The 24,533-nt window shown below is 47.5% G+C and overlaps 11 protein-coding genes across 11 annotated transcripts; 7 read left to right on the forward strand and 4 right to left on the reverse strand.

Annotated features, from left to right (window-relative positions):
* Positions 1 to 109: 109 nt before the first annotated feature.
* F5147DRAFT_673818 (regulator of chromosome condensation 1/beta-lactamase-inhibitor protein II) lies at positions 110 to 2,309 on the forward strand. Its single transcript, XM_041435777.1, has 7 exons — positions 110 to 430; positions 478 to 703; positions 759 to 985; positions 1,033 to 1,464; positions 1,511 to 1,626; positions 1,679 to 1,846; positions 1,897 to 2,309. Exons 1-7 carry the CDS (start codon positions 138 to 140, stop codon positions 2,247 to 2,249), a joined length of 1,815 nt encoding a protein of 604 aa, XP_041297755.1. The 5' UTR covers positions 110 to 137; the 3' UTR covers positions 2,250 to 2,309.
* Positions 2,310 to 2,357: 48 nt separating this feature from the next.
* F5147DRAFT_673819 (uncharacterized protein) lies at positions 2,358 to 3,322 on the forward strand. Its single transcript, XM_041435778.1, has 5 exons — positions 2,358 to 2,420; positions 2,488 to 2,624; positions 2,681 to 2,930; positions 2,984 to 3,063; positions 3,120 to 3,322. The coding sequence occupies exons 1-5, from the start codon at positions 2,374 to 2,376 to the stop codon at positions 3,212 to 3,214; spliced, it is 609 nt and encodes a 202-aa protein (XP_041297756.1). The 5' UTR covers positions 2,358 to 2,373; the 3' UTR covers positions 3,215 to 3,322.
* F5147DRAFT_351793 (uncharacterized protein) lies at positions 3,120 to 6,336 on the reverse strand. The gene is made up of 10 exons (XM_041429349.1): positions 6,229 to 6,336; positions 6,153 to 6,179; positions 5,996 to 6,088; positions 5,832 to 5,943; positions 5,484 to 5,778; positions 5,217 to 5,435; positions 5,101 to 5,163; positions 4,656 to 5,049; positions 3,930 to 4,607; positions 3,120 to 3,880 (listed from the first exon to the last, which is right to left on the reverse strand). The coding sequence occupies exons 1-10, from the start codon at positions 6,248 to 6,250 to the stop codon at positions 3,474 to 3,476; spliced, it is 2,310 nt and encodes a 769-aa protein (XP_041297757.1). The 5' UTR covers positions 6,251 to 6,336; the 3' UTR covers positions 3,120 to 3,473.
* A 72-nt stretch (positions 6,337 to 6,408) lies between these two features.
* On the forward strand, positions 6,409 to 7,972 carry F5147DRAFT_673823 (P-loop containing nucleoside triphosphate hydrolase protein). The gene is made up of 6 exons (XM_041435779.1): positions 6,409 to 6,546; positions 6,592 to 6,670; positions 6,721 to 6,800; positions 6,848 to 7,123; positions 7,169 to 7,604; positions 7,651 to 7,972. The coding sequence occupies exons 1-6, from the start codon at positions 6,464 to 6,466 to the stop codon at positions 7,813 to 7,815; spliced, it is 1,119 nt and encodes a 372-aa protein (XP_041297758.1). The 5' UTR covers positions 6,409 to 6,463; the 3' UTR covers positions 7,816 to 7,972.
* On the reverse strand, positions 7,933 to 9,901 carry F5147DRAFT_673835 (Gtr1/RagA G protein conserved region-domain-containing protein). The gene is made up of 8 exons (XM_041435780.1): positions 9,778 to 9,901; positions 9,630 to 9,731; positions 9,466 to 9,574; positions 9,288 to 9,414; positions 9,045 to 9,238; positions 8,850 to 8,992; positions 8,405 to 8,800; positions 7,933 to 8,334 (listed from the first exon to the last, which is right to left on the reverse strand). Exons 1-7 carry the CDS (start codon positions 9,858 to 9,860, stop codon positions 8,419 to 8,421), a joined length of 1,140 nt encoding a protein of 379 aa, XP_041297759.1. The 5' UTR covers positions 9,861 to 9,901; the 3' UTR covers positions 7,933 to 8,334; positions 8,405 to 8,418.
* Positions 9,902 to 10,328: 427 nt separating this feature from the next.
* On the forward strand, positions 10,329 to 12,137 carry F5147DRAFT_605465 (WD40-repeat-containing domain protein). The gene is made up of 6 exons (XM_041432323.1): positions 10,329 to 10,823; positions 10,874 to 11,122; positions 11,180 to 11,259; positions 11,317 to 11,507; positions 11,557 to 11,929; positions 12,009 to 12,137. Exons 1-5 carry the CDS (start codon positions 10,403 to 10,405, stop codon positions 11,915 to 11,917), a joined length of 1,302 nt encoding a protein of 433 aa, XP_041297760.1. The 5' UTR covers positions 10,329 to 10,402; the 3' UTR covers positions 11,918 to 11,929; positions 12,009 to 12,137.
* A 1,143-nt stretch (positions 12,138 to 13,280) lies between these two features.
* F5147DRAFT_769029 (MFS general substrate transporter) lies at positions 13,281 to 16,006 on the forward strand (the record flags this gene model as incomplete). The annotated part of the gene is made up of 19 exons (XM_041441015.1): positions 13,281 to 13,420; positions 13,481 to 13,592; positions 13,650 to 13,728; positions 13,792 to 13,864; positions 13,914 to 13,933; positions 13,984 to 14,054; positions 14,107 to 14,167; positions 14,220 to 14,275; positions 14,344 to 14,447; positions 14,501 to 14,551; positions 14,606 to 14,683; positions 14,739 to 14,925; positions 14,982 to 15,176; positions 15,214 to 15,320; positions 15,371 to 15,510; positions 15,561 to 15,595; positions 15,651 to 15,693; positions 15,744 to 15,931; positions 15,989 to 16,006. 19 exons carry the CDS (start codon positions 13,281 to 13,283, stop codon positions 16,004 to 16,006), a joined length of 1,758 nt encoding a protein of 585 aa, XP_041297761.1.
* An 838-nt stretch (positions 16,007 to 16,844) lies between these two features.
* F5147DRAFT_605467 (heat shock protein 70 family) lies at positions 16,845 to 19,297 on the reverse strand. Its single transcript, XM_041432324.1, has 9 exons — positions 19,188 to 19,297; positions 19,089 to 19,138; positions 18,895 to 19,033; positions 18,822 to 18,840; positions 18,592 to 18,770; positions 18,106 to 18,538; positions 17,590 to 18,047; positions 17,356 to 17,534; positions 16,845 to 17,307 (listed from the first exon to the last, which is right to left on the reverse strand). The coding sequence occupies exons 1-9, from the start codon at positions 19,238 to 19,240 to the stop codon at positions 16,979 to 16,981; spliced, it is 1,839 nt and encodes a 612-aa protein (XP_041297762.1). The 5' UTR covers positions 19,241 to 19,297; the 3' UTR covers positions 16,845 to 16,978.
* Positions 19,298 to 19,396: 99 nt separating this feature from the next.
* F5147DRAFT_567748 (ribosomal protein S2, flavodoxin-like domain-containing protein) lies at positions 19,397 to 20,382 on the forward strand (the record flags this gene model as incomplete). The annotated part of the gene is made up of 2 exons (XM_041430873.1): positions 19,397 to 19,577; positions 19,631 to 20,382. The coding sequence occupies 2 exons, from the start codon at positions 19,397 to 19,399 to the stop codon at positions 20,380 to 20,382; spliced, it is 933 nt and encodes a 310-aa protein (XP_041297763.1).
* A 93-nt stretch (positions 20,383 to 20,475) lies between these two features.
* Positions 20,476 to 22,174, reverse strand: F5147DRAFT_743241 (ADC synthase; the record flags this gene model as incomplete). Its single annotated transcript, XM_041439591.1, has 6 exons — positions 20,476 to 20,800; positions 20,850 to 21,055; positions 21,132 to 21,494; positions 21,554 to 21,840; positions 21,894 to 22,107; positions 22,163 to 22,174. 6 exons carry the CDS (start codon positions 22,172 to 22,174, stop codon positions 20,476 to 20,478), a joined length of 1,407 nt encoding a protein of 468 aa, XP_041297764.1.
* Positions 22,175 to 22,265: 91 nt separating this feature from the next.
* F5147DRAFT_673872 (SHQ1 protein-domain-containing protein) lies at positions 22,266 to 24,367 on the forward strand. The gene is made up of 7 exons (XM_041435781.1): positions 22,266 to 22,534; positions 22,591 to 22,936; positions 22,987 to 23,224; positions 23,279 to 23,406; positions 23,459 to 23,918; positions 23,985 to 24,165; positions 24,217 to 24,367. The coding sequence occupies exons 1-6, from the start codon at positions 22,460 to 22,462 to the stop codon at positions 24,127 to 24,129; spliced, it is 1,392 nt and encodes a 463-aa protein (XP_041297765.1). The 5' UTR covers positions 22,266 to 22,459; the 3' UTR covers positions 24,130 to 24,165; positions 24,217 to 24,367.
* Positions 24,368 to 24,533: the final 166 nt, after the last annotated feature.

The raw sequence follows: 24,533 nt of genomic DNA on the forward strand, positions 1-24,533 counted from the left end.
AGAGCAAGACTCTGACTCCGCCGAGCAAGAGCAACTGGATGTATCTGTGACCCCCTAAATGGGGGTGAGTTTGTGCCGGTTAAACCAAGCTTAGACCAAGCTTAGACTTCGGACATGTTCCTTGTGGTACTTGCATAATGTTCAAACGTACGGCTGCTCAAGCGTTGCGATCTCGCCGCCTGCACTCTCATATTTCATGTACGGCACAGGCAGCTAGAGCACGACCTGCTCGGTTTGTAGTCATAGCTTCTTCTGCAGCTGCTACCGCAGGCCTACTCTGGTATTCGTTTAGTACTACTATCCACAACGACGCCATCATAACACCGAAGCCAGAAGATATATCCAAGTCCGTCCAGAAAGCTTCTGCATCTAGTACTGGAGTCACAGAGGACGATGGAAGCATATGTGCAGTCGTGTGGGGTTCCAACCAGTGAGCTGCACAATTATATGTTTACTAGATGGTATGCTCATATTCAGGTACACCGTAATCAACCCAAACGAACCCGGAGTCCAACGGGTACAGTGCCCCGTAAATTCTAGTTGGCTAAAAGACGTCGCGCTGCGTGACTTAGCACTTCACGAGCGACATGCTGCTTGTGTAGATGCAAGGGGAGATGTATACCAGTGGGGCGACGGATTCTTTGGCTCAAGTTCCACATCAAAATCAGAGCCACAGGGACCGAAATTGACATTACGTGGTCATGTAAGACGTTTTGCCCTGTGAGAAGGCATTGTTACTCAGTTTATGATTTGGTTAGGACATCATTCAACTTCAGCTCACCGAATCTCGATTATATGCTCTATCAGCTTCCGGAAAAATATATGTCATCGCGGCTAATGCAGAACAACAACAAAAGCCCCCTTCGAAGCCACTTTCTGCTAGTACTATGTCCTGGTGGACACCCGGCTGGATATGGGGAGCGCAAGGAAATGTCATTGACTTCGCGGAGATTGTACCTAGGCAGAAACTCGGTTGGGGTGAACAGTATGTACCAATCTGTCATCCGAGACTATGAGCTCATACCAACCTAGGTTCGTATCTATTTCAGCAGGCAGGAACCACCTCTTGGCATTGACATCTTCTGGTCGGACAATGGTTCATCCCGTGAACAAACACGCAAACGCACATGGACAACTTGGTCTACGGAAGTTTGACATTCCTAATCCAAGTTCTACTGACACCGTTTCTCCGCCTCGCATTCCTGTCGAGCTAGTTCCAAGGGCAGTGGCAGACCCGTTCGCTACAGCTTCTCCTTTCTCGCGTTCGGCGTCGTCATCTGTGCCGCCTTCCATATCCACCAACATTGATGGAATAGATGACCAGCATATTAGATTTTCAGATGCTCTCTTTGAGATTCCCTCTCTTCAGGGCATCAAGGTCTCTCAAATTGCAGCTGGAGGTCGCACCAGCTTTGTAATGTCAGATTCAGGTAGGGTGCTTGGCTGGGGAGCGAATGAGTTCGGGTAAATATACCTATTAACACGTAAAATCCGCTAACACTTATTCCAGCCAGATCGGACTGGGTGGAAACATGACTCTTGACACAATTATCCTGCCGACAGAGGTGGTTCTGTCGAGAAACGTACCCGGTTCTGTCCGCACTAGATGCATTGACATTTCCGCAGGCAAGTGAGAATACCGGGTCTTTTGTTATCTATAACTAAATTCATTGTGCAGGTGGTGATCTGACATGTTTCGTCGCCGAACGCACGGATGGCGAATCCCTCGAATATGTAGACATTCTGACTTGTGGTAACGGACAATGGGGAGGACTAGGGAACAACCTCTACTCGAATGCCCAAGGGAACCCTGTCCGCGCAAAGAACATCAGCGGTCTCCGAGAATGTCAGTACCTCATCATTATAGCCTTACATGCACTCATAAGCCCCTTGTAGATAACGAAGCTAGCCGGACCATGTCTCCCATCTTTCCTCATGCTATCTCGGTGTCTCCCACTGGTCATGTCCTGCTGACTTTGGATACACAAGCCCATGGAGGGCCGGGTGGCTTGGGCCGGGATCTGGTCGCTTGGGGAACAAATCACGACTATCAGCTTGGTACCGGTAAGAGAAGCAGTCTTCCTGTACCTACCACCTTGGAGCGTCCTGAAGGCGGCCGATTTATCCTGGGTCAACGGAAAGCTCTGGTGAGGGACCTTGCTGGTAACGTATGGAAAAAGAGAGTCGAAGTCGAGCAATGTGCAGTCGCAGGGTACGGTAACAGCATTATATATTGGAAGATCAAGTAGATAGTCGAGTGCAGGAGATACTAGCCACCAGCGACCAATCAAGGTTCTTGTTGCACGTGATTTTCACATGACCGTGACGCGGTTGTGGCACGATATAACTAACTCTGTTAACTACCATCACGCGATGGCGAGGGACCTTCAATCAAAAGATCCTCAGCTACAAGAATGCATGTGCGCGAACGATAACATCTCATGTCTCACGTACATCGACGTCCTAATCTCGAACTATTCAATGCAGTAAATTAATTCGGGAGATGACAAGCATCATTGATCCCGCGGATGACTACCTCACAATAACCGCAGCTGAAGAGCAAATGAAGATCAATTATGCCAGAGGGAAGAAAGAGAACGAAGAGGCGTATGCGGATTTGAAAGGTATGGACATCTCTACCTCACGACTTGTTAGTGATCATCTTCATCCTATTTCCAAGCCTTGTCTCGCGTCTTAGAGGCTGCCAAGAAATCTTCGATGCGACCGCCAAACGTGCCCTCTTTAGAAAAGCACGCATCCCATCTCAATGAACTTGACGGATCTAGGCTGTCCCTAGCCAAGGCTATCCGCGACGCAGAGGGTTCTCTAGCCAGTAAAGAAGCTGAACTGGCAGCCCTGAAAGAGCAAGCACGTTCATTAGAGGAATCAGATCCTGCCAAGGATCACCAGGCTCAGCTAGATGGTTCTGCGTGAGTACCATGCTGTATAACATGAGAGGCAATTGACCATGCTGCTTCTCTAGATTGCGCTTGAAGATCTACAGAGGGTTAGGGTTCGAACCCGTTCTTGACAAGGACGGGCGAGTGACCAAGATGCTTGTGCGTGAGTGTATTACATTTGAGTTGTCCCTTGGAAGTGTGCTCTAACATATTGTTTAGGCAGCGAATCTAGTGACATCCACTCCTTCCCGTCCGATGGAAGTAAATCAGATTTTGATGATGCCGCTCAGCTTTGGAGGCTGGCAAGCTCATGATGATGTCAATTTTAAGGATGATTTTATCTGTTACTATACACCCTGTGATACTAAAGCCGATATCTATTTTCTTTTGGTCCCTCCTCTGATGTTAGGCTTTGATATTGATGGACACTCACAGGACGAACCAATTCGATGTACAGGACACATCTATTATAGAACGCAGTTGACGCTGCATGAGATATAAGGTTACATCCGTGATCAAACCACGAGCACTTAAAATGCTGGTTCAGGTATTGTGTTAAGAGGGAATCAACGATCATAGTTGTTGCCCTTCGCTGATAACCCATATTTTCTTATCCTTGGATTTCTTTGCTACCTCCCGTATCTTCGCCTCGATAGCATTCTTCTTCACCTTATGCGCGCGAAGCTCCTGGTGAACGCTTTCCACGATAAATGTAAGGTTTGCTGTCGCTAAAGTCGTGATCTTGCTGATGAGTAGAGGGACGTGTGCATCGGGGAATGTGGTCTTCGGCGTGGACGCTAGGGTAGCACGCTTGTTCGATGGGGCCTGAGTAGCAGCAGCTGATGACTCTGTAACGCTGTTGTTTCCTGATAGCCGATTGGGTAGGGAGGGAACTGCGAACTTGGACTCATCGTTTAGTTGCTGAATTTCTTCGGCAGTCTTTGCGACGAAAGTGAAGGGGTCAATTGGGTATTGCGTATCTGTAACAGGCGATCAAAGACGGTTCAGCAAACTCCGTGAAGCACGTACCATTAAATAGCTGTATACGGTATGGCTTGAAAGCATCATATTCACATTGACCTATGACCGACTCCCACAGAGGACCTTTGATATAGGGGACGAGAGGGACGACGATCTTCCGCTTCTTTTCAGGCTGTTTGCTAAGAAGCTCTGCTTTCCTCTTTGGAGGGGGAAGGGGTATGTCCAGAAGTGAAGGTGATAGGTCCCTGTCATCCGGAACAACTTCTTCGATCTCATCATCATCCACTAACCAGCTTTCCAGATCAGAATCATTCTCCTCGCCGTCACCCTCCTCATCGTCGTCGTCGTCAACGTTGTCCGCGTCTGCTGCACCTTCATCTTCCCACTCCTCTCCAGAATCGTACCCGTAATCTCGGGCGAGCAGATCACGAGCGAAAGGTGATCTAGGACCAACGATGCGCGAGTTCTTCGTCCAGGAACCATAGTAGCCAGGACGCGCATCCTCATGGAAAATCAAGACCTTCGCTGGAAGCATGTTCCTGTCCCTAAGAATGTTTGATAAGTAGCGAACTTGAGATGTATCCCCAGCTATTTCAGCATCATTGAGCTGGGAATATATATCTTTCGTGTTACATGGGCTGAAAGATTTGAAGGAGGATTTCGATCGGTCCCAAGGCTGCGTGAGCCGAAGTGGTCGCAACGACCGTATAATATCCTGGAAACGCTCTGTATACAATATCAACGATATGAACTGGCGTGCTTTGATGCACGCACCTTGCGCATTAGCTCCGACATAATTGGATGCTGGTGTGCGATACACGAACACATCAATGTCATTCATCTCCGAGGCTTGGGCATCATCGACCATGATAGCGTCTGCATGGCTGAAACCCGAGGTCTGCTTCTTCCAAATTGACTTGCTAGGCTCTAAGAACCAGTTCACTGGCGCCATTTCTGCGTCTTTCTTCAAGACAAAAGGCTTAAACGTCTTCTGAAATTCTGATTCACTAGTGGAAGTCCCACAAACGGGTTTTGAAGGTGATTCGCGGGGAGGAGCCTTCGCCTTGCCGAAGAAATTAGCCATAAGAGACCGGGATTTGTCTTGAGTCGCCTTTTGCTTCTTTTCTTTTTCGGCCTTGGCTGCCTTCCTCTCTTCCTTCTCTTTAGCCTGAAATAACAACATTAACTGAATAAATTTGCTACGCAAAGACCAGCATACTTTGGCGGCCTTCTCTGCATCTGTAGCTTTTCGTTGTCGAGCTTTTGGAGTTCCACTCCCAGACTACCCAAGTTTGTAGTGAGTCGGTGACATGGGAAAAGGAAAGGAGAACATACATCGATGTTTTCGGGTTCATTGGCACTCACACTCGGATCACGCTGGGATGTCGAGGCCTTGAGTTCAGTTGCATCAGCCTGTTCGTCGGTTGCATAGCTCGGTGGATTGGGCTTATTGATGTCTTTAGCGGGGAGCTTGTTAGTACCTTTCGGGTTGAGGATTGCATCCCGTTCATCTTGCGGTAGACTTTCGAAGATTGCGCGAAGGTCTGTCTTGGCCTAAAAAGATACGTCAAGGAAGACAATTAAACTCGAGACAATACATACCTGGACGCGTTCAGCTATTCTTGTCTCGGCTTTCTCCCTGGCAGACTTGGGTAGCCAATCCCTATAGTCGTCTCCGACCTCCCATCGCCAAACGCACACAATAGGGGGGAGTTTATATCCCGATGGCCCATCCAGGCCATAATTCGTCCTGACCATGAGCGACTGAATGGCATGCTCCACCACGAGAAGAGGCAAAGCAACTGATATACTTTCGCGTGAAGAGTCATCGTCCTCATCGAAGGATGGCAGAAGTTCGGCACGAATATGCTTCGCAAGCGGAGTGACACCCTTCTCACTAGATGTAGAAGTCAGTAACAACTTACGTGGGTCGCCATGTCCCAAGCTCACCTCTCTTGCGCAAGCTTCACTATCAGTGGCTTGTGTTCGTCTGGAATAGAAGTAAGTGGGGGGTCCTGCCTCTCAATTCGCTGCTCGATCATCTCCCGGAACTTGACGATTTCTATTGAATAGAAATTTAGATTGAACGCTCTCGAAATGGGAGGAGGACAGACCCTGCATGGCTTCCGATGACTTCTCAAACGATATGGGCTTCTGCTTGAAGATAACTTTTCCATTTTTCAACTCAGCAAGAGGTTTCTTTGCTACTATATAGCAAAATGACGCGTCCGCGTGAGTTCATCCGGGATAGAAGGCTGGTCGACTGCTCACCAGTAGATGTTGATGCGCTGGAAGAATCTGACAGGGATTTCAGCTATAAAACATAACATTTTTGCCCAAGGCATACCCCTTTTCTCTGTATCTGCCATTTGTGCAGAATGATTAGAATCACGACGTAGTCGGGAACGAAAAAAACGCGTGCTTTAGCCCAGTCGCGTCGTGGATGGATTGTGACTATTGTTATGTGGGAAACCTTTTGCCGAGTCGTGTTCGTGACGTGACAGTCACGCGTTTCCGACGCGATTCAACTTATGCGGCGTGAAGGAGATAATATCTAAAGAACATCCAAGGGTTGTTCGAGGATGGCATTTTTTCAAGCAAAGTCAACATCAGCAGCGTCGAAACATTTTGTAGACCCAGCACATCAACCATGGGTAGAAAAATAGTCAGTATGTTCGTTTTGCTCTATGAATCTTCTCATCACATGCAGTCGACCAAAGACCATAGATGATGTCTCGGCACAAGAGCATACAATCGCAGTGCTGCGGAAAACACTGGTCTCGACGAATGTATGAAAGCCTTTCTTACTTATGCCGTGGTTCTTCCTCATGCAAAGTAGCTCCCTCACATGTTGTTCTATGGACCCCCCGGAACTGGTAAAACATCCACCATTCTTGCACTTGCAAGGCAACTCTTTGGGTGCGGCTGATTTCATTTTGATTTGCCCAAACTCACTACTCTGCTAGACCCGATAACTTTCGAAACCGAGTCCTAGAGCTCAATGCATCAGACGAGAGAGGCATCAGCATAGTCAGAGAGAAGATCAAATCGTTCGCCCGTCAAACACCTCGAGCACAGGCAGTGGCATCAGATGGAACTGTTTATCCCTGTCCGCCATATAAAATCATCATTCTCGACGAAGCAGATTCCATGACACAAGATGCGCAAGGTGCATTACGGCGGATAATGGAGACCTACGCCCGGATAACTCGTTTTTGTCTTGTTTGCAATTATGTGACAAGGTGAGAGCACTTCTTTTTCTCCTTGCAGTCACTGACTACTACAAGAATAATCGAACCTCTCGCGTCTCGATGTTCAAAGTTTCGTTTCACGCCTCTTGATTCGACATCAACCTCATCCCGACTCTCTCACATTGCAAGCGCAGAACATATTGACGTTAGTCCTGAGGTCATTTCTACCCTGATCGAGACCTCTGGTGGTGACCTTCGTCGCTCCATAACATATTTGCAATCTGCGTCTCGATTATCTTCCTCCACCAACCCTCCGGTGCCAATCACGCCTCACGACATCCAGGAGATAGCAGGTGTTGTTCCGACTGCTGTTATAAACGATTTTGCGAAGACTCTCGGCGTGTCCGTCGTCGAAGACATGGATGTCGATGACTTGCCGACAAACTGGAAACTGAAGGGTTTTAATGCCGTCCAGAAAAAGGTCAAGGGCATCATGCGAGAAGGATACTCAGCATCACAGACACTCTCACAGGTCAGTGATTCATCAAAGCAGCTGAACTTGTCTGACATCGTTATAGCTTCATGACACTATCATACTGCATCCGACGCTGCCTGCACGACAAAAAGCGAAGTGCGCTCTCGCTTTTGCAGAAGCCGATAAGGCACTGTGTGACGGCGCTGACGAAGAACTATGGGTGCTAGAGGTTGGGCTTCGCATTCACAAAGCAGTTACCACATCATAACAGCGCCGGCGCCAGTCCCTGACTCGCTTATTCCTGGCATGTTTTGTGTTCATCGAATTAAATGCAAACTAGTCTTTATTCTCCTTTTGTGTTGGCAAACAACTGTTTAATCTCATGTGATTCTACTGTCAATGCATGATATTCTTTGACTTCTAAACTAGTAGTAAGTGTGACAAGATAAAAATGTTGTGGGTTCAAAACCTGCTCATCATTTGCCTTTTACCATGTCTTGAACATTCAATCGTGGATGGGTCTATCTTAAGTAGTCATAGCCAACTGGCACCAGAACAGATGAAATCTGCTCTCTTGAGTGAGAAGTACAAGTGCATGGACACGGCATGGCATTTACCTATCTTCCAAAGCAATCGGCACCCTGCATACACCAGCCGATGGCTCTGGCTCTGGCGACACACGTCCTACTTTTTGGCACCCAAAGTTCAAGACCGTCTTTCTCCCAGTTCCTGAATCATATGATGCATGAAACTCTTGCTGATGTGTCTACCCCTTCCCAAGTCGAACCTACAATGTCCGTCAACCATCCTGCTATCAGAAAAAGGAAGGAACTAGTTGCCGGACAGTAAACACGCACAACGGCTAAGTGAATTATCCAGTATCCTCCAAACCCCCGCGCAGCCCAGATACCCATATTTCCCTAACGCCCTCCCTGAACCACACGACATTCCACTCCACCAAACCCCTGCGCATATCATACACCGTCGTCGGAAGGAGTGCCAGCAATGCGAGGTGCGGCGTGACGAGGTGGTACGTGAGCGTAGTTCCTGGGCGTGAAGGTGAGAGCGACGTCGCTGCTGAGGGGTAGAAGTGAGGCTTTGAGGGTGGAACGGGGGATGTCGATGAGCTGGTGAGTGGCGGCGTTCCGACAGGACTGGTGCCGGAGGTGGGAGTTGCTGTCGTGGCTGTAGGTGGGGGCGTTGGTGCTGGTGTTGGGGAAAACCGACTCGTCCGTGGGTCATTAGCGTTGGACCTGGTGGAATGGTTTGAGAGCGGGAGGGAAATTTATGATACGTACGTACTTGTAGAGAGGTCCGAAAGAGTTGAGCATGGATAGGTAGTCGCAGCAGAGATTGTGCGTGGCTTGGTCAACGGGTGAGGTATCTGTTGCAACGTGGATTTTACTGGATGTGTCGAATAGGAAAGCTTTTGGGGACGCTGTGTTCTGCAAGCAATGAGATGTGCCCGTGGAGATAAGTGGCAACGAAGGCACATACAGAGCAAAAGACATTTAATAGTTCTTCGAGATATGGTAGGGAATCAATCAGTTTATGAAGCACACGAGAGAACGCCTCTCGAAGAGAATGGTCGTATATGGAGGTGAGATGGAAATTGAGAGGGAATTGCTCAAATTCGGGAGATTCGTCTACGAGGCGGTCCATAACGCGTTCGTGTATCTGGCGGAAGTTTTCTACGTGCTGTTTCATGCAAGAGTAAAGATGTATGCGGGGCTGGCGTACCGATCTTGTCGTCCTCCTGAAGTCTTTCCGCTTTGTGCACAAACACTTCCAAATTTATATCTGGGTTGATTTGACATGCAGCGACAATAAACTCTACGAGCTTTGAGACGGGATGTTGGTAGAGATCCTGTGGATCTGGATGAGAATGGTAGTCAGTGGATGAATTCAGCATACGTACTCGGATATCTATTACAAAAACTATAGTTGAGAAATCGGCGAGAGATGCGCCGAGTGTGTCGACGGTGACGTTTCCTGGACAGTCCCATATCTCTAACGGGATGACGGTGCTGAGAAACGATGTTCAGTAAAAGGTACGAGCAGAAGTCATGGACAAGGACATACTCGATGAAATGCTTTGCGACGCGCATGGTAGGCTCGAGGTAAAAAGTCTGTTTGACTGGAAGATCATCGAAGAGGACTTGGAGTATGGAGGTCTTTCCACTCCTGTGATAAGTAAGAACTGGCAAAAGGAGAAAACGTGAAGATTCACCTTCTCATACCTAGAAAGAGTATTTTTGTCCTGCTGGTTCCAGTGGAAATGGCTGTGCTTGAGGAAGAGCTCATCGCACACATAATATGTACTAATGAAATGAAAGTAGGGAACGTTAGCAGTGCGGAAGCTTTGAAATTCAACAAGCACAAACACCTCCGAGTCAAGCGTAGATTATGTAGTATACAGTTCAAGATTTGTCTCAAATTAATTCGGTAGAAGTGATTCATATATAACCTTCATTTGAGTTCACCCTTCAATGTGATGAAGCATTGACCACGTCGAGTCTTGCAATCAGCAGGCTCGCTCGAGCCACATAGTACAGGCAGACATTCTTGAGATACCCCATGATACCCAAAATATTACTTGCGTCAAACGCACGACGATACAACTAAATGACCATCATTGGGAAGCTCTTGATCAGACATTACCAACGCCACAGGACGAGCAAGAAAGTCTAGACGAGAATGCGACGCGCAGGCCATGATGTCTATGATCAGTCGGAAGCAGAAGGCGTAACAACAATCAAACATCAACAAACAATATAAAACGTCCGGGATGTACCACCCAAACCGGTACCCTTTACAGGGTCCTGGAACTGGAGAAAAATATTAAGTACACCGAGATGGCCACAGTAACAAGCTCCAAAAGAGCGAGACTTGCGAGCTCGCCAAAAGAAAACAAGAAAGTAAAACCGGTTGCCCAAAGCGACCACCATCTCGTGCCCTCCACTAAGGGCAAGCAAAAAGCAAAACAATCTACGAAACCGGTCAGTACTCTCCCAACCTTCTTCAAGGTAATCGCTGGCTCCTACGAAAAACTGCTATACGGCCTTGATGGATCTGTCTCGCTCGATGAGATCAACGATGGCTACAAGTTCGAGTTGAAACCCATCTTTATATTCCCCGCACATGTATCGTGCATCAAGGCCGTCGCCGCGTCTCCGAACGGAGGAAAGTGGCTTGCTACTGGGAGTGCAGATGAGGTTATAAAGGTCTGGGATTTGCGTAGAAAAAAAGAGATCGGCGGGCTCATGCACCACGAAGGTGAGTTACAGTGCTCTATACATCTGCCTTTTAACAAATTGTTGCGACAGGATCCATCACACAGCTTCAATTCCCCTCACGCTCGCATCTTCTCTCAGCGTCTGAAGACGGTACATTATGTCTTTTTCATGCACGCGACTGGGTCGTGCTTCGCACCCTCAAAGGTCACAAGGGACGAGTCAATTCTACGGCGGTGCATCCGTCTAATAAAGTCGCGCTAAGCGTAGGAAAAGACAATACGCTGCGCATGTGGGATCTCATGCGCGGAAAAGGATCTGCTAGCACAAAGCTGGGGAAAGGTAAGTGTTTGTTTCCCTCGGCCCCGGATTCATTTCTCACCTCATTTGATGGTTTAGAGGGGGAAACCGTGCGGTGGTCAGCGACAGGCTCGTTATTCGTCGTGCAATCTCAAAATACGATCGATTTATTCACAGTCGTGAGTGCATATCATAACTTTTCTGTCTATCTGTAAATTCAATCTGATCGCACTTAGGACATGGTTCTTCGTCACACAATCACGCATCCCTCCCGAATACATACAATTCGGTTTAGTAAACGAGTGAATGGCTCTGGAGAATTATTACTCGTTGGCGCAGAAGACAAGAAATTGTCGATCTACGACATTCCAGATGACCCAGAAAAAATGCCCACTGTCATCGCAGAAATGATTGGACACTCTAATCGGTACGTACAATGCATTCGTTCCGACTTTGTTTTTATCATGTTTTTGTAGTGTAAAAGCGGTCGAGATTCTTCCTCTCGCACTACCCAGATCAACCAAGGCAAATGCATCCCTCTCGACGATCATCCTGTGCACCGTCTCATCTGACGGTAAAATCCATGTTTACGACCTGGCTTCACTGCCCGCCGACCAAAAAGCTGGAAGTGAAACGCTGCAGATACCACCTGTGGCTGAGTACGACACAAAAGGCACGCGGCTGACGTGTGTGACCATTGCGGATGGTGAGGCTCTCAAGCATGCTAAAAGTGTGAATGGGAAGCGGAAGCGGGGAGATGAAGACAGCGAGCAGGAAGATGAGGATGAAGGATGGGGAGCTCCTGAACAAGAAGCAGAGCACGATGACAGTGGGTGAGGCAGAGTTTTGGTAAGTTTACTGTTATCGTATACTTGGCTGCTATGAACTCATAAACTCATCTATGCTCGTCTTGTTTGCGTTTTTTCAGTTCGTTATGGTGTTCTTACTAGCATAAGCTTTAACCTTGTGTCATCACTCATTCGGAGTAGCATAGTGCCTATTGTATTCGCGTGCATCGAAAATCGAGTATGATATGATCATCAAGACAATTCACCCACAAATCCTTCATACTGTGCGACCTAGTCCGCCCAGGATGTCGGGCGTAAACTGAGTTACAGGCCAACAAATGGCCTGCAAAGCGAGAGGGCGTATGACAGGCATTTGTTGATGCGGCTAATGAAGCAGACAAGAGGGGCAATACAGAGTTGTCAGAGTGCTTGGTCACGGTGGAACCATTGCACTGATGGATCCGAGGCAGGTAAAACACACGACGTCGCAGCTGCAAATACGTATTTAACATCTCAAAGACGTAGTCCAGACTGGTTACGAGTCTAACTAGGTATCATATGTCATAGCTTTTAATTGGATCCTTGTACCTGGCGCCTACTAGTATGTGGTCGATTCTCTTCCACTGAGCGCTGAGCGTTAACGTTAAGCCCCTGATCACTCCTCGGTTTGCCGCATCTGGTACCTTCAAGTTGTCATCCTCGGTTCATCCCGGATCCCTGAGCAAACAAACTACCAGTATCAACGTTCTCACATCATTCACACCAATAAGACCAACCGCTCGCATGATTATTCACGTTTCGTCTTTCTTCCCCCGTCTCTTGCTTCACTGTTAATCCGCGTCTTGCTCAGTTATTTGTCTTTCTTTCGTCAGTGCCTGTTTTCATCACTACGCCCGTTGCTGACTCCGTGGCAGTTAATCCTTGGATAATGTATTCGTGCAATAATTGCCATTAATGTGCCAATTTAAAACAGTTCTGGATGAAAGTACAAGGCTATCTAGTAACCAGGTTGAAGTGTTTTGTTGTAGCTTTGGATGGAGATGTCCTGAGAATATGTCGAGCGGTTCACCGATGTGCCATGGGTCATAGTCCTCAAAATGGGTGATCCTGCGGTGTATCGCGAAGGAAAAAAGGGAGCCTAACTCAATATTGTTTTTGAGGTCTGTTAGGGTCTGTTGTCTATACCTTGTTTGCTCGGATCGCAGAAACCGAGCAAAGATCCGAGTAATATCAGGGTACCTTTCGCTCGAACACACCTTAACAGGCTGTCCATTCCTCACAATCTGCCCCCGAGATTAAAAGCTTTTCTTATAATACACCGTCATCGTAAGTACTGCGCTTTAAATTGATGATGGGTACTACCGAGTGACGATACCTTACAATTTACTTCCCAACTCTCACCCCCACTACCAATGGCTCTAGAGCATGTTAGCTCCCAGCGGCTGCACTCAGAAACGAAGGCAGATGACTCAATCAAAGTCGATGTTACCGACGACGTAGATTTTGTTGCTTACTACGAGCGGGCCTCTGGCCGTTTAGTAGTGGACCCCGAGTATGTGGCTGTTGCTCCCATATATCCTAAGTCTATCGTGACTCATTCGTGACTCACTAGACAGGCGAAGGTCGAGTTTGGAGAGGTAATGGCCTCTAGGCTCAAGCTTAGCCCTGATGGGTCGAAGGTTCTCTGGCCTCAACCCGCTGACGACCCGAACGACCCACAAAACGTTCGTCATTTCTCATTATCGTGCTCCTTTCACTAACACTAAGCTATTCATTTGTAGTGGACCGATTTTCGCAAGACTGTGCACCTGATCATCATTACAATGTCTGCAGTGGTACCTGACTTCGACTCTGGAATTGGTATGTATCTCGCCCTCGCTCAATATCCATAGTAGTGTCATCATGGAATACTTTTATTGGCAGGAATTGCGTCGATATTTGGCCTCGCTCAAACTTATGACACGACCTCGGGTGTCATCAACGATCTGACATCAAAGTGCGTGATGCATCGATCGTTACTCACATTCAATGACAATTCCCTGAAGCTGGAGCATCTTCCTTCTGGGTGAGATCACACCATTATATGAGAATAGCCTCTTCTCATCTGTAGTCCAGGTTGGGGAGGCATCTTCTGGGTCATGCTCATGAGACGGTATGGTCGGCTGCCAGTACTTTTCTGGAGTCAGGTATATATTTCCAATGATTTAGCCGATATGAACCCTGAAACCTTGAGCGCAGCTTTTTGCGTTTGCATTCTTGATTGGTACCACGTTGGCGCCGAATCTAGCCACCTTTGCAGGTATTTACACAATAATTTGGTATTTATTGGACAATGTTAACTTTTGATGAAGGGATGCGTTGCCTAACCGCATTCTTTGGGCAGGTCGTCATGTTATCCATGCCTGCGGTAAACTGACTGCGGTTTCAGAACGTGTCCCCAGGTGACAGTACGATTAGTGGCAATTCTCATGGTAGCTTCAACATTTACCAACCTCCAAGGGTCTTTATGTCGTGACGGATATCTTCCCCTTCCATCTTCAAGCACGGAAGCTGAACATCTGGACTTCGGGTTTCGTTCTGTCAGAAATGAATTCCTTTATTGGGAGAAACATTTCTCACTACTATCTTATAGATCCCCTTATCTATCACCATTTGTATTTGGCTTTCTTGTAGCGCGTGTGAGGTACGTCTTACATATGCTGTCCTTGATTCAGAATATTCATCAATTGTTGGATAGCTGGAGATGGGCCTATGCTATAGGATCTTTTTACAGCGCCATCGTCTTATTTCTCATTGTGTTTTTCATGGAAGAGACGTACGCTGTGTTATATTGTTTCTTAGGGCAGTGGCGTTGACTTTTGCTGAATCAGTATGTATGATCGTCACCTTGCATCGAAGCCACTGGAAATTTCTACGGGACTGCAATATCGATTTGAAACTTTGATAGGCATCACTGGGTACAAGATGGCAAAATACAGACCACGATGGCCGGAAGTTCTATTGGCATCTTTGGATGTTGTTTGGCGTCCTCAGTTTTTCTTCGTAGTTCTCTTTGAGGTGAGATGAATTGCATTGCTGACCATACTTAGTACATTTGCTGACCTTTTCAAAAGGCATTGGTTTTCGGGTTCTCGATCGGTGTGAACGTGAGCGTTTCTGTTTCGACCTGCAGTAATAAACTTATCGACTTTTGTAGACGACAAATGTTGTCTTCATGGGATCTCCTCCTCCCGTCGGATTTGGCTTCAACCAATATGCCGTGGCTGGAGCGTATGCGACTCCAATTGCAAGTTTTTTCCATCTATGAAGTATGCACGATTACTGTTCTCAGCATGGAATTTTTAGGTCGCCGTCCTTCTTGGCGAGTTCATTGGACGTTACATCAATGAATTCATTATGGATCTGCATATTCGCAAAAACGGTGGTTTCTTTGAGGCCGAGAGCCGCTTGTGGTATGCAAACTCAACTGATGGTCTAAGGTTAGAGCTGAGAACTTGTGTAGGACCTGTTACTTAGCCATGCCGCTTTATATCTGTGGATTTTTGACGCTGGGCGCTGGGATACAAAATCTCAGTGAAGCCGCTCTCATCATGGGCTGGGGCATTGCGATCGTTGCAATCACCCTCAATACTGTTGCAGTGTGTAAGTCTCGGATCCAATATTTCAAGTGTCGTGGGATAAATCATTATTAGATGCATATTGTAATGACTGCTTCCCTCGTAGGGCAGTGAGTAACACATATATACTTATTTGCATTTCAGCGATTTGACCTCCCCTTCTAGGGCGAAGTCAGTGCCCTGTTAAACCTTGCAAGATCATTGGGCGGTGAGTTACAACGACGCATAATTTGTCCAATATTCACGATTGTGGCCTAGGTTTCGCAGTCGCATATTTCCAAGTCCCATGGGCTACAAAATCTGGAGGATTAATGGTGTTTGGTGTTGAAGCAGCGCAAGTGATATCGCTTGACACACTCGAAGAGTCTGACGATTTTTATAGGCTTGTGATTGCCATGTTTTTCATCGCCGTTCCTATGACACAACTGAAGGGAAGCTACTTCCGAGTAAGTGCGGTTCTTTTGATTTGTGTTACAGCACTGAATCTGTACATCAAATATTAGGCACGTTATGCCTTATAATTGGCATCGACAGCTTCTCGATTTCAGAACCAGAAGAGATTTAGAGTTAGATATGTATGCTTCCTGGTTACTTTGTTGTACATTCAAGTATGTACCTGCGGGCGTCTACAATGTTATGTTTTGGTGTATCCAGTAAATTCCAACATACCCTTTCGCGAGATCAGTTGCAATGTAAAACTAGCAGTTGTCAATCTCTATGAGTAGGCAATGGCATGGGTAACCTGTGGGTATCCACAAGCTTACCCGTACCCATACCCACCACTTACCCGCACCCACGGCCCAAGGGTATGCTTGGGTATGTGTGTGCTCGCGCCAATCTTGCAGTTTCACTCCACAGCAGTGATGAACTATGTTACAGCGCGCTCGATAGTGTGCCTGTACCCACCGGAGCAGAAAGAAAATCGGGTATTGTCCACACCATATGCGTAGCACGGTCGACAACAACGTTCTCGTATGGGACTTAAGCCCCATTCAGATGCTGGGAGAGACAATGATTACATGCCAAGATATACCGATCATGGTTTGGTGCCTCGGAGGACACGAATTTAGGGAGACAAGAACGAGACAATTGCCTATATGTTGGTATCAGCATAACAAGATAAAGAAAGACACGTAGCTACTTCACAGTGTAAATAAGAAAGGTTTCTGTTTTGGAGCAGGAGACGAGTGACATGGAAGTGAGAGGGTCCTGCCAGGATGCCCAGCGGGCCGTTGTATTAGTGCAATTATAAAAGATCAAATAGTGTCAGGGACTGGTGCTGTTGGGTGTTACTTCTAATGAGTTGTGGAGGTGGTCTCCTTGGTCTAGGTCTGAACATTGCCAGACATAATGCAGTGCGAAAGCAAAAAGAAATGTCATTGCGAATACAACGCCAAATTTTGGTATGCAAAACAGGGAGAACAACATACACAACATCATGGAAATACTACGCTGCTCTATTTTGCATACTACACATCAAAAATCATTATCGTTTACCGGATGCCAGCAGTTGCCTTTTGAAGTGCCCGCTTGATGGCAAGCTGCGACTTCCTCAACTCATCTGCTGACGAGTCCTCGATCTCGAGCTTTTCAAGTGCACGGGCAAGCTCAGTCTCAACCTGAGACTTAGCGCCACGCTTAAGCTTCATGCCGATCTCAGGCGAGGTGATAGTGCCTTCCACCTGGTGGATGTAAGCCTCGAGGTCGGACTTCGCCTCATGACGTGAAGAGAACTCCTTGTCAGCTTGCTTGAATTGCTCAGCGTCCTTGATCATCTGGTCGATCTCGGCCGACGATAGACGACCAACGGAGTTGGTGATGCCTGAACAAAAATGTCAGTTGCAGAACAAATCTGAAGACCGCCACTGACTGATAGATGCCTTGCGGCCAGAAGCTCGGTCTTGTGCGGAGACCTTGAGGAGACCGTTGGCATCAACCTCGAAGGTGGTAACAAGCTCAGCCTGTCCACGGGGCATAGGAGGAATACCAGTCAGCTCGAATTCACCAAGCAGACGGTTATCACGGCATTGAGTGCGTTCGCCCTCATACCTGGAGGTCAAGACGTCAGCATAACGTTTGGGAGATAGGCGAGCATGCGCCTTACACAGGGAAGGTGACAGTCGTCTGGTTGTCCTCAACAGTCGTGAATGTCCGCGACTTGTTGGTGGGAATGGGTGTGTTACGGGGGACAACGACACCAAAGACATCGCCCTGCATAGCAACACCAAGCGAGAGAGGAGCCACGTCAAGAAGGAGAAGGTCCGCAGTCTTTTCTGAGGTCTGGCCAGTGAGAACAGCAGCCTGCACAGCGGCACCGTAGGCAACAGCCTCATCGGGGTTGATCGACTTGTTCAGCTGGCGTCCACCGAAGTACTCCGATACGAGAGATTGAATCTTGGGAATACGAGTGGATCCACCAACGAGAACGATATCATCGACCTTCTCACGAGGCATCTTAGCATCCTTGAGCACTTTCTCGACGGGCTCGATGGTCGACTTGAACATAGCGGCATTGATCTCCTCGAAACGGGCACGAGTAATGTTGGCCGAGAAGTCTTCACCCTAGTTATGGATGTATGAGATAAAATCCAACTTTCGGGTGCACACGTGACATGCTAACCTGGTACAACGAATCAACCTCAACGGTGGTCTGGGTGACACTCGAGAGGGTGCGCTTGGCACGCTCGCAAGCACTTCTGAGTCGCCTGAGTGCACGGGGGTCCTCAGAGATATCGTGCTTCGTCTTCCTCTTGAACTCATTCTTGAAGTGATCCAAGAGGGTGTTGTCGAAATCCTCACCACCCAAGTGAGTGTCACCTGCGGTGGCCTTAACTGCGAAGACACCACCGCTGATGTTGAGCAACGAGACATCGAAAGTTCCTCCACCAAGATCGAAGATCAAAACGTTTTTCTCCGCTTTTGATTGACGATCCAAACCATACGCGATGGCAGCGGCAGTGGGCTCGTTAATGATACGGAGAACATCAAGGCCAGCGATGGTACCAGCATCTTTGGTTGCCAAACGTTGCGAGTCGTTAAAGTAGGCAGGGACGCTGTTCATTCGCGTCAGAACAAATTCACACATGATACGAAAAGAGCGACTCACGTGACGACAGCCTTGGTGACAGTCTTGCCAAGTTTTGCCTCCGAAATCTCTTTCATTTTAGTGAGAACCATTGACGAGATCTCCTGAGGGCTGAAAACTTTCTCCTCGCCAAGGTAGTTGACCTTGATCAAAGGTGAACCCTCCTTCTCTACGACCTCGAAAGGCCAGTGAGTCATGTCCTGGAGTGATATATTTAGCATCGCGTTTCAGTTATGGATCCTCATACTAACCTTCTTGACGTCGGGGTCACTAATTTTTCGCATGTCATCAAGGCTATCGAAGGATACTTCATGAGATACTCACTCATAACGACGGCCGATGAGACGCTTGGCATCAAAGACTGTGTTGCGGGGGTTCATAGCAGCCTGATTTTTTGCAGCATCACCGATTAGACGCTCCTCCGCAGAGAATGCGACATATGAAGGAGTTGTCCGGTTACCCTCTGCAGAACACACACAGATGAATGTGTAAACTCGTCGTACGGCACAGAAACTTACGATCGTTGGCGATGATCTCAACTCGATCATTTTGCCATACACCCACACAGCTAAGAGACGATGTCAATATGATGATGACAGCAAATTGTGGATGCTCACGAGTAGGTAGTACCGAGATCAATGCCAACAGCGCCGTCAAATGCGTCTTCCATTTTTTAAAGAGACAAACAAAAAGTAAAGAGAGATGAAGCCGGGTGGTGGTGATGGGCAGAAGAGCAATCGAAAAAAATCGATCACCCAGCTGAAGTAAGCATCCTGACCAGTGGTATCAAATTTTGCACTGCCACCAGCACGACCCATTCTTCGACATGTCTACCAAGGCAGGTCTAAGACCATGGCTTTCTGCCACAAGATGTATGCGTAGAAGCCAGCTTTCGGTCCTACAACATAGACGAAATGTATTCACTTCCAGTGACCAACCATTTCCTCTGCAGTCACCAGATGATTGGCAGTCGTTGCAAGACCGCCGGATACGTTTCAAAATGCTCGGTCAGTGTCTTTCTTCGTGTAGGAGACTAGCATTTGCTTATTATATTGTGTAGCCGATCTATTCAGCGAGCATGGCTCTAATGTGACGCGAGATAACACCTTTCAACCCCACCACCAGTTGCACCGGCCTCTCGCTCCGTCTGAAGCAACGTTATCCGCACTAATAGCTGCTGGTGCACATTTTGGACACGCTAAATCTTTGCTCAATCCAAATTTTATGCCCTACGCGTACGGTGTTCGCGCTGGTATCACCATAATTGACCTTGACTCGACCCTTCCACTGTTGCGGAGGGCTGCGAACCTCACCCGTGCTGTCGTTGCAAGGGATGGCACAGTTGTCTTCGTGGGCACTCGTCCAGATCTGCGTGCTGTTGTACGCAAAGCCGCAGAGAGGATTGGACCACAGGCTTTCCATGTTGGCGAAAGATGGCTGCCTGGCACACTTACGAACAAACTGCAATTGTTTGGGTCTGACGTCGCAAGAGGGCAACGTGTTACACCCGACCTAGTCATCTTCCTAAATCCTCTGGCTAATATCCATGCCATCCGCGAATGCGCAATACAGCATATTCCTACTATCGGCATTGTCGACTCGAACGTCGATCCTCGCGTGGTCATGTATGCCATTCCTGCAAATGACGAGAGCCCTCGAGCAGCAGAGTTAATTGCAGGTGTTCTCAGCATAGCTGGCAGAGAAGGGAGAGTTTTGCGAGACAGAGAAGAGCAGATTAAAGAGCTAAGACAATCTCGATACATGCGTGCTCAAGAACGAGGTACTACACGATATGTAGCTGACAGAGATTAGTTTTACTACGTGGGATCAACGTTGTAATGAATGTGACGCTTGAACCTCACTCCAGTATTCTGTATCCTCCTTCAGTACACGCAACTTCATAATTTAGTAACAAGACTTACTCTCTGCATCAATCAGTGCTCGTAGATTGCCTCCCAGTTTGTTGAGGGTCTCTACATACTCCTCGTCTTCCATGCTGTCAAAAACGATGCCTCCTCCTGCCTGTAAGTAGGCAACCCCGTCCTTGAATGTCATTGTACGAATAGCAATACATGTGTCCATTTCGTCATCAGCGAAGTCGAAACGTCCGACGCCACCGGCATAAACTCCCCTCCGTTCGCGCTCTAGTTCGGCAACCAGTTCGATTGCTTTGATCTTAGGAGCTCCCGATACAGTTCCCGCGGGAAATATGGAGCGGAAAGCATCGAACCTGTTGAAACTGTTGGCAATTACAGGAAACACGATTATCAGTGAAATACCTCGAGAGCCCTTCCCTCAGCATTCCCGAAACTTGGGACGTTAAATGAATGACGTGACTGAATTTTTGTACCGCCATAAGATGATCAACTTTCACGGTCTCCGGTTTGCAAACCCGATTGACATCGTTTCTGGCAAGATCAACAAGCATGATGTGTTCCGCTCGGTCCTTTTCAGATGAAAGGAGCTGTTTGGCAAGCTCGTTGTCCTCTGCAAAAGGAGTCAACATAGCTTGCCTCGTGAAGACATTAAGACTAGCCTGCTGGAGTCTTTCCTCTCTTGACGGTCCCAGCAATGGCATGGTTGTAGACCTTGTTTGCTTCCACTTTACAAAGAGTCTCTGGGCTGGCGCCGACTATCTGGAGCTCTCCGCAATCCAAATAATACATATAAGGGCTAGGGTTGACTTGGCGAAGATGTCTGTATGCATTAAAAGGGTGTAAATCTGTTGGACGAGCAAGGCGTTGAGATGGAACTGCTTGGATGATATCACCGGCAACAATGTGCTCCTTGAGCTTGGTTACAAATGACTCGTAGCCTTCCTTGCCTATGTTGGATACGGCTTGGTTTCCTAACGTAATTGGAGGCTGCAGTACTTCGGGAGTTGTGTGACTCAGAAGTACTTTTGCTAGCCGACGGATTTTTGACTGAGCAGTTTGATATACAAAAGGAAGGTTCGTGGTGCCGGCATCTTTGGATAGAAGACATGAGAGACGATCTTGATTGACTGGAATAGGTGATCGTAAATGAGGAGGGTGTCGCAAATCATAAACAAAGATTCCGGGATAGACAAAGGATCACTGAGTTCTCGAGCAGTCTTGGGCTCGAAGTACTGTATACAGTCATAGGACACGTATCCGATCGCGCCTCCGGTGAAAGTTGGAATTTCAGGAATTTTCACATATTGGTGAACGGCGAGCTCGCGTTGTAGAGCAGAAAGTGGATCTCCCTGAAACTCCTCGTTCGGTCCAGTTTTGATGACCTTCAGTGGGTCTAATGCGCGTCAATTAACGTTGAAAGCCGTAACATCGGAGCGGGCACCCTACCTGCGCCGACGAAGCTGTACCTGGCGATGTTCTCCCCCGCAATAACCGACTCCAGTAGGAAGCTGTACTTGGAGTCTTTGGCTACTCGAAGATATGCCATGCATGGCGTGATGAGATCTGCAGGAAGCTGGATAAATATTGGGACGCAGTTGCCTCGCTTCTCGCGAATGATGAGTTGTTCTACAGCGGCGAGAGATGGATACGCCGTAAATTTCTACAAGCAAATAACTTCATCAGCGTCTAAACCTGCTATGCAACGTTTCACATACCTGAGGGTCCATGTTTGTCTCGAGGGATAAAGTGATTCAAACATCCACTGATTAGCCTAAGGTATAAGTAGTACTACTTAAAGTTTGACCTGCAGGTGGGCCGCACGAGTCATCACACATGACTCTGAAACTTGTTTTGATTTCACCATCCAAACTCCGAGCAACAAATCGTGGCTACTAGTCGAGAAAACCGTCTAGATCAGATCCTAGGATCAGATATATTCACCGGGTCTTTCACAAAACTTGAATAGCCGTCGCTTTCTCGGTGTTTCAAGTTGACTCGGAGGTCGTCGCAACATGATAACTCCGCGATTTCACTGTACCCAAACTCTTGAAGCAGTGGTAGTATCAATCTATTGCCCATCAGTAAGAGTACGTCTGTGCAGCACTTGTGTTCCCAAGCCTGATCAATGATATCCTCAAAGTAGGCCTCTGATGTGGAGATCAACGTCGATGAAACTTTGTTGACCGTTCATATCAACCCTTACTTTCTTCGTATAAACTTTCCTCATTCGGTTCTCGAAGACGACCAATCCTCTGCAACCTATGATCCAAGCAGTGGATATTTAACAGTTACACTGACTAAAGAGGTCAAGGGACAAGAATTCCCTGACTTGGACTTACTAGCAAAGCTACTGGCTCCCCGTCATGTCGAAGTTCCAAAACAACCGGCCATAGAAGTCATCGGGTCTGAGGCTTCATCACAAAGCGAGCTGGAAGAACTTGTGGATTTAACTGATGCAATCTCGCTCGAACAACGGGAAATATTGGAAGGTGCGTGCGATGACTTCATGCTTCAACAAATATCCTCAAATCATTTCCAGCTGCTGACAATGACTGGCAGTTTCCCCAGACTATCGCAGGATCCTCTTCCCCATTACAGCTATCCACAAAGAGATACTATGGGTTCTTGGATATGTACACAGGGTACTTCACCCACGTCGCTCACACAGAAAATGATGTCAATGAACTTGGGAGTGAGGCTGAGAGTTACTTACCAGAAGAACGACGAGCGAAAAGATTGCAACACGAAGAGAAAAAATGGGATGAAGAGCATTACATGTAGGATCCCTGAACAAGGCATCAGTTTGGACGCTCATTCGCCTCCTCCTGCAGGGCGGACTATATGGATGATGAATACATCCAAGAACTTCTTGCCTGGGAAGATCCCGGGCTCAGAGATGCCGAATGTATATTCACCGAGAGCGAGAACATGACGATGCTCAATTTACCGCGCAAAGAATGTAAGCGGTATCCACGCTTGATTATGTATCCACGCTGAGAACATTATAACAGACTTGCCGACAGCATTACAGCAGCGAAACCTGTATCTGACACTGTTGACCTTGTTATTTGCATATGCCTATGACAGGCGCACGACACAGCATGACCCTACCCCTGAAAGCGCTTGGACAATTTGCTCACTCATCCCTGCGTTCTCAGCGCTGGATCCCCCTCCATACCTATCTTCAGAAAACGTTCCTCTGTCTATCCCCACGCCGGGGTTCACCGATCATGATCTCGCTTCAGCTTTGATGCCGTCTTATCGGCGTTCCCTTGCGTTCCCTCTCTATCGCTCTTTCGCAATGGCCGATGCTTGTCGGAATGATGTAGCAGCTATTTTGGCAAAAGGCAGAAGAATGATCACGCGCTACTTATTAGAGATGAAACACGTTTTGGACCATCATGAAGTGTATTACGTGTATAACAAAATCTGGGTCGATGATTTCTGCGTTTGGATCCAAGCGTCTGCGAGGTGCGGAGTCACTTTAATCTTCCGATGGAATGGCCAGTATTAATATAAACATCTTTACTTCCGCAGCGATGAGATTATATTAGACATCGCACAGCAATTGAAAGTTTTGGCCATTACGAAATCGATGATTGGCTGGAACATTGAGAATTTAGAAGATGCGGCCCTTGTGGATACCACTAGCAGCGACAGCGACAACGAGTCCTCCGAATGACCTAATATGGAGTGTTCAAGCTGTGACACACTATCCGTAAGCATGCTTAACATCCTCCATTGGGTTCATCTTCTCAAAAGACTTTAGCAACTGGCACAGCGTAAACATGTTTCGCTGGCGGTTGAAACATGAACCAAATTCGTGCGACTTTCGGACCTACGGTGATCGCCAATTTAAAACACGTTTTATTGGAGTGTACAACCTTGCACAATACAAATAACTTTTTGGTGACAGAGAACTCGGTTCGTAGATACTTATCGCAGCAAACAACGGCCAAGTCTATTAAGGTGATTCTATAACCCGCAGTCACGAATTAAGCATAAATCCGAGTAAACCTCCTAGGGAAGTATATATATATATACTCAGTCGCTGCCAGTAGTTAGCGCCATTTCCAGTTGGGCGAT

The sequence above is a fragment of the Suillus discolor genome (genome assembly GCF_016758755.1).
Source record: "Suillus discolor strain FC423 chromosome Unknown F5147scaffold_6, whole genome shotgun sequence".
NCBI classification, from domain to species: Eukaryota; Fungi; Basidiomycota; class Agaricomycetes; order Boletales; family Suillaceae; genus Suillus; species Suillus discolor.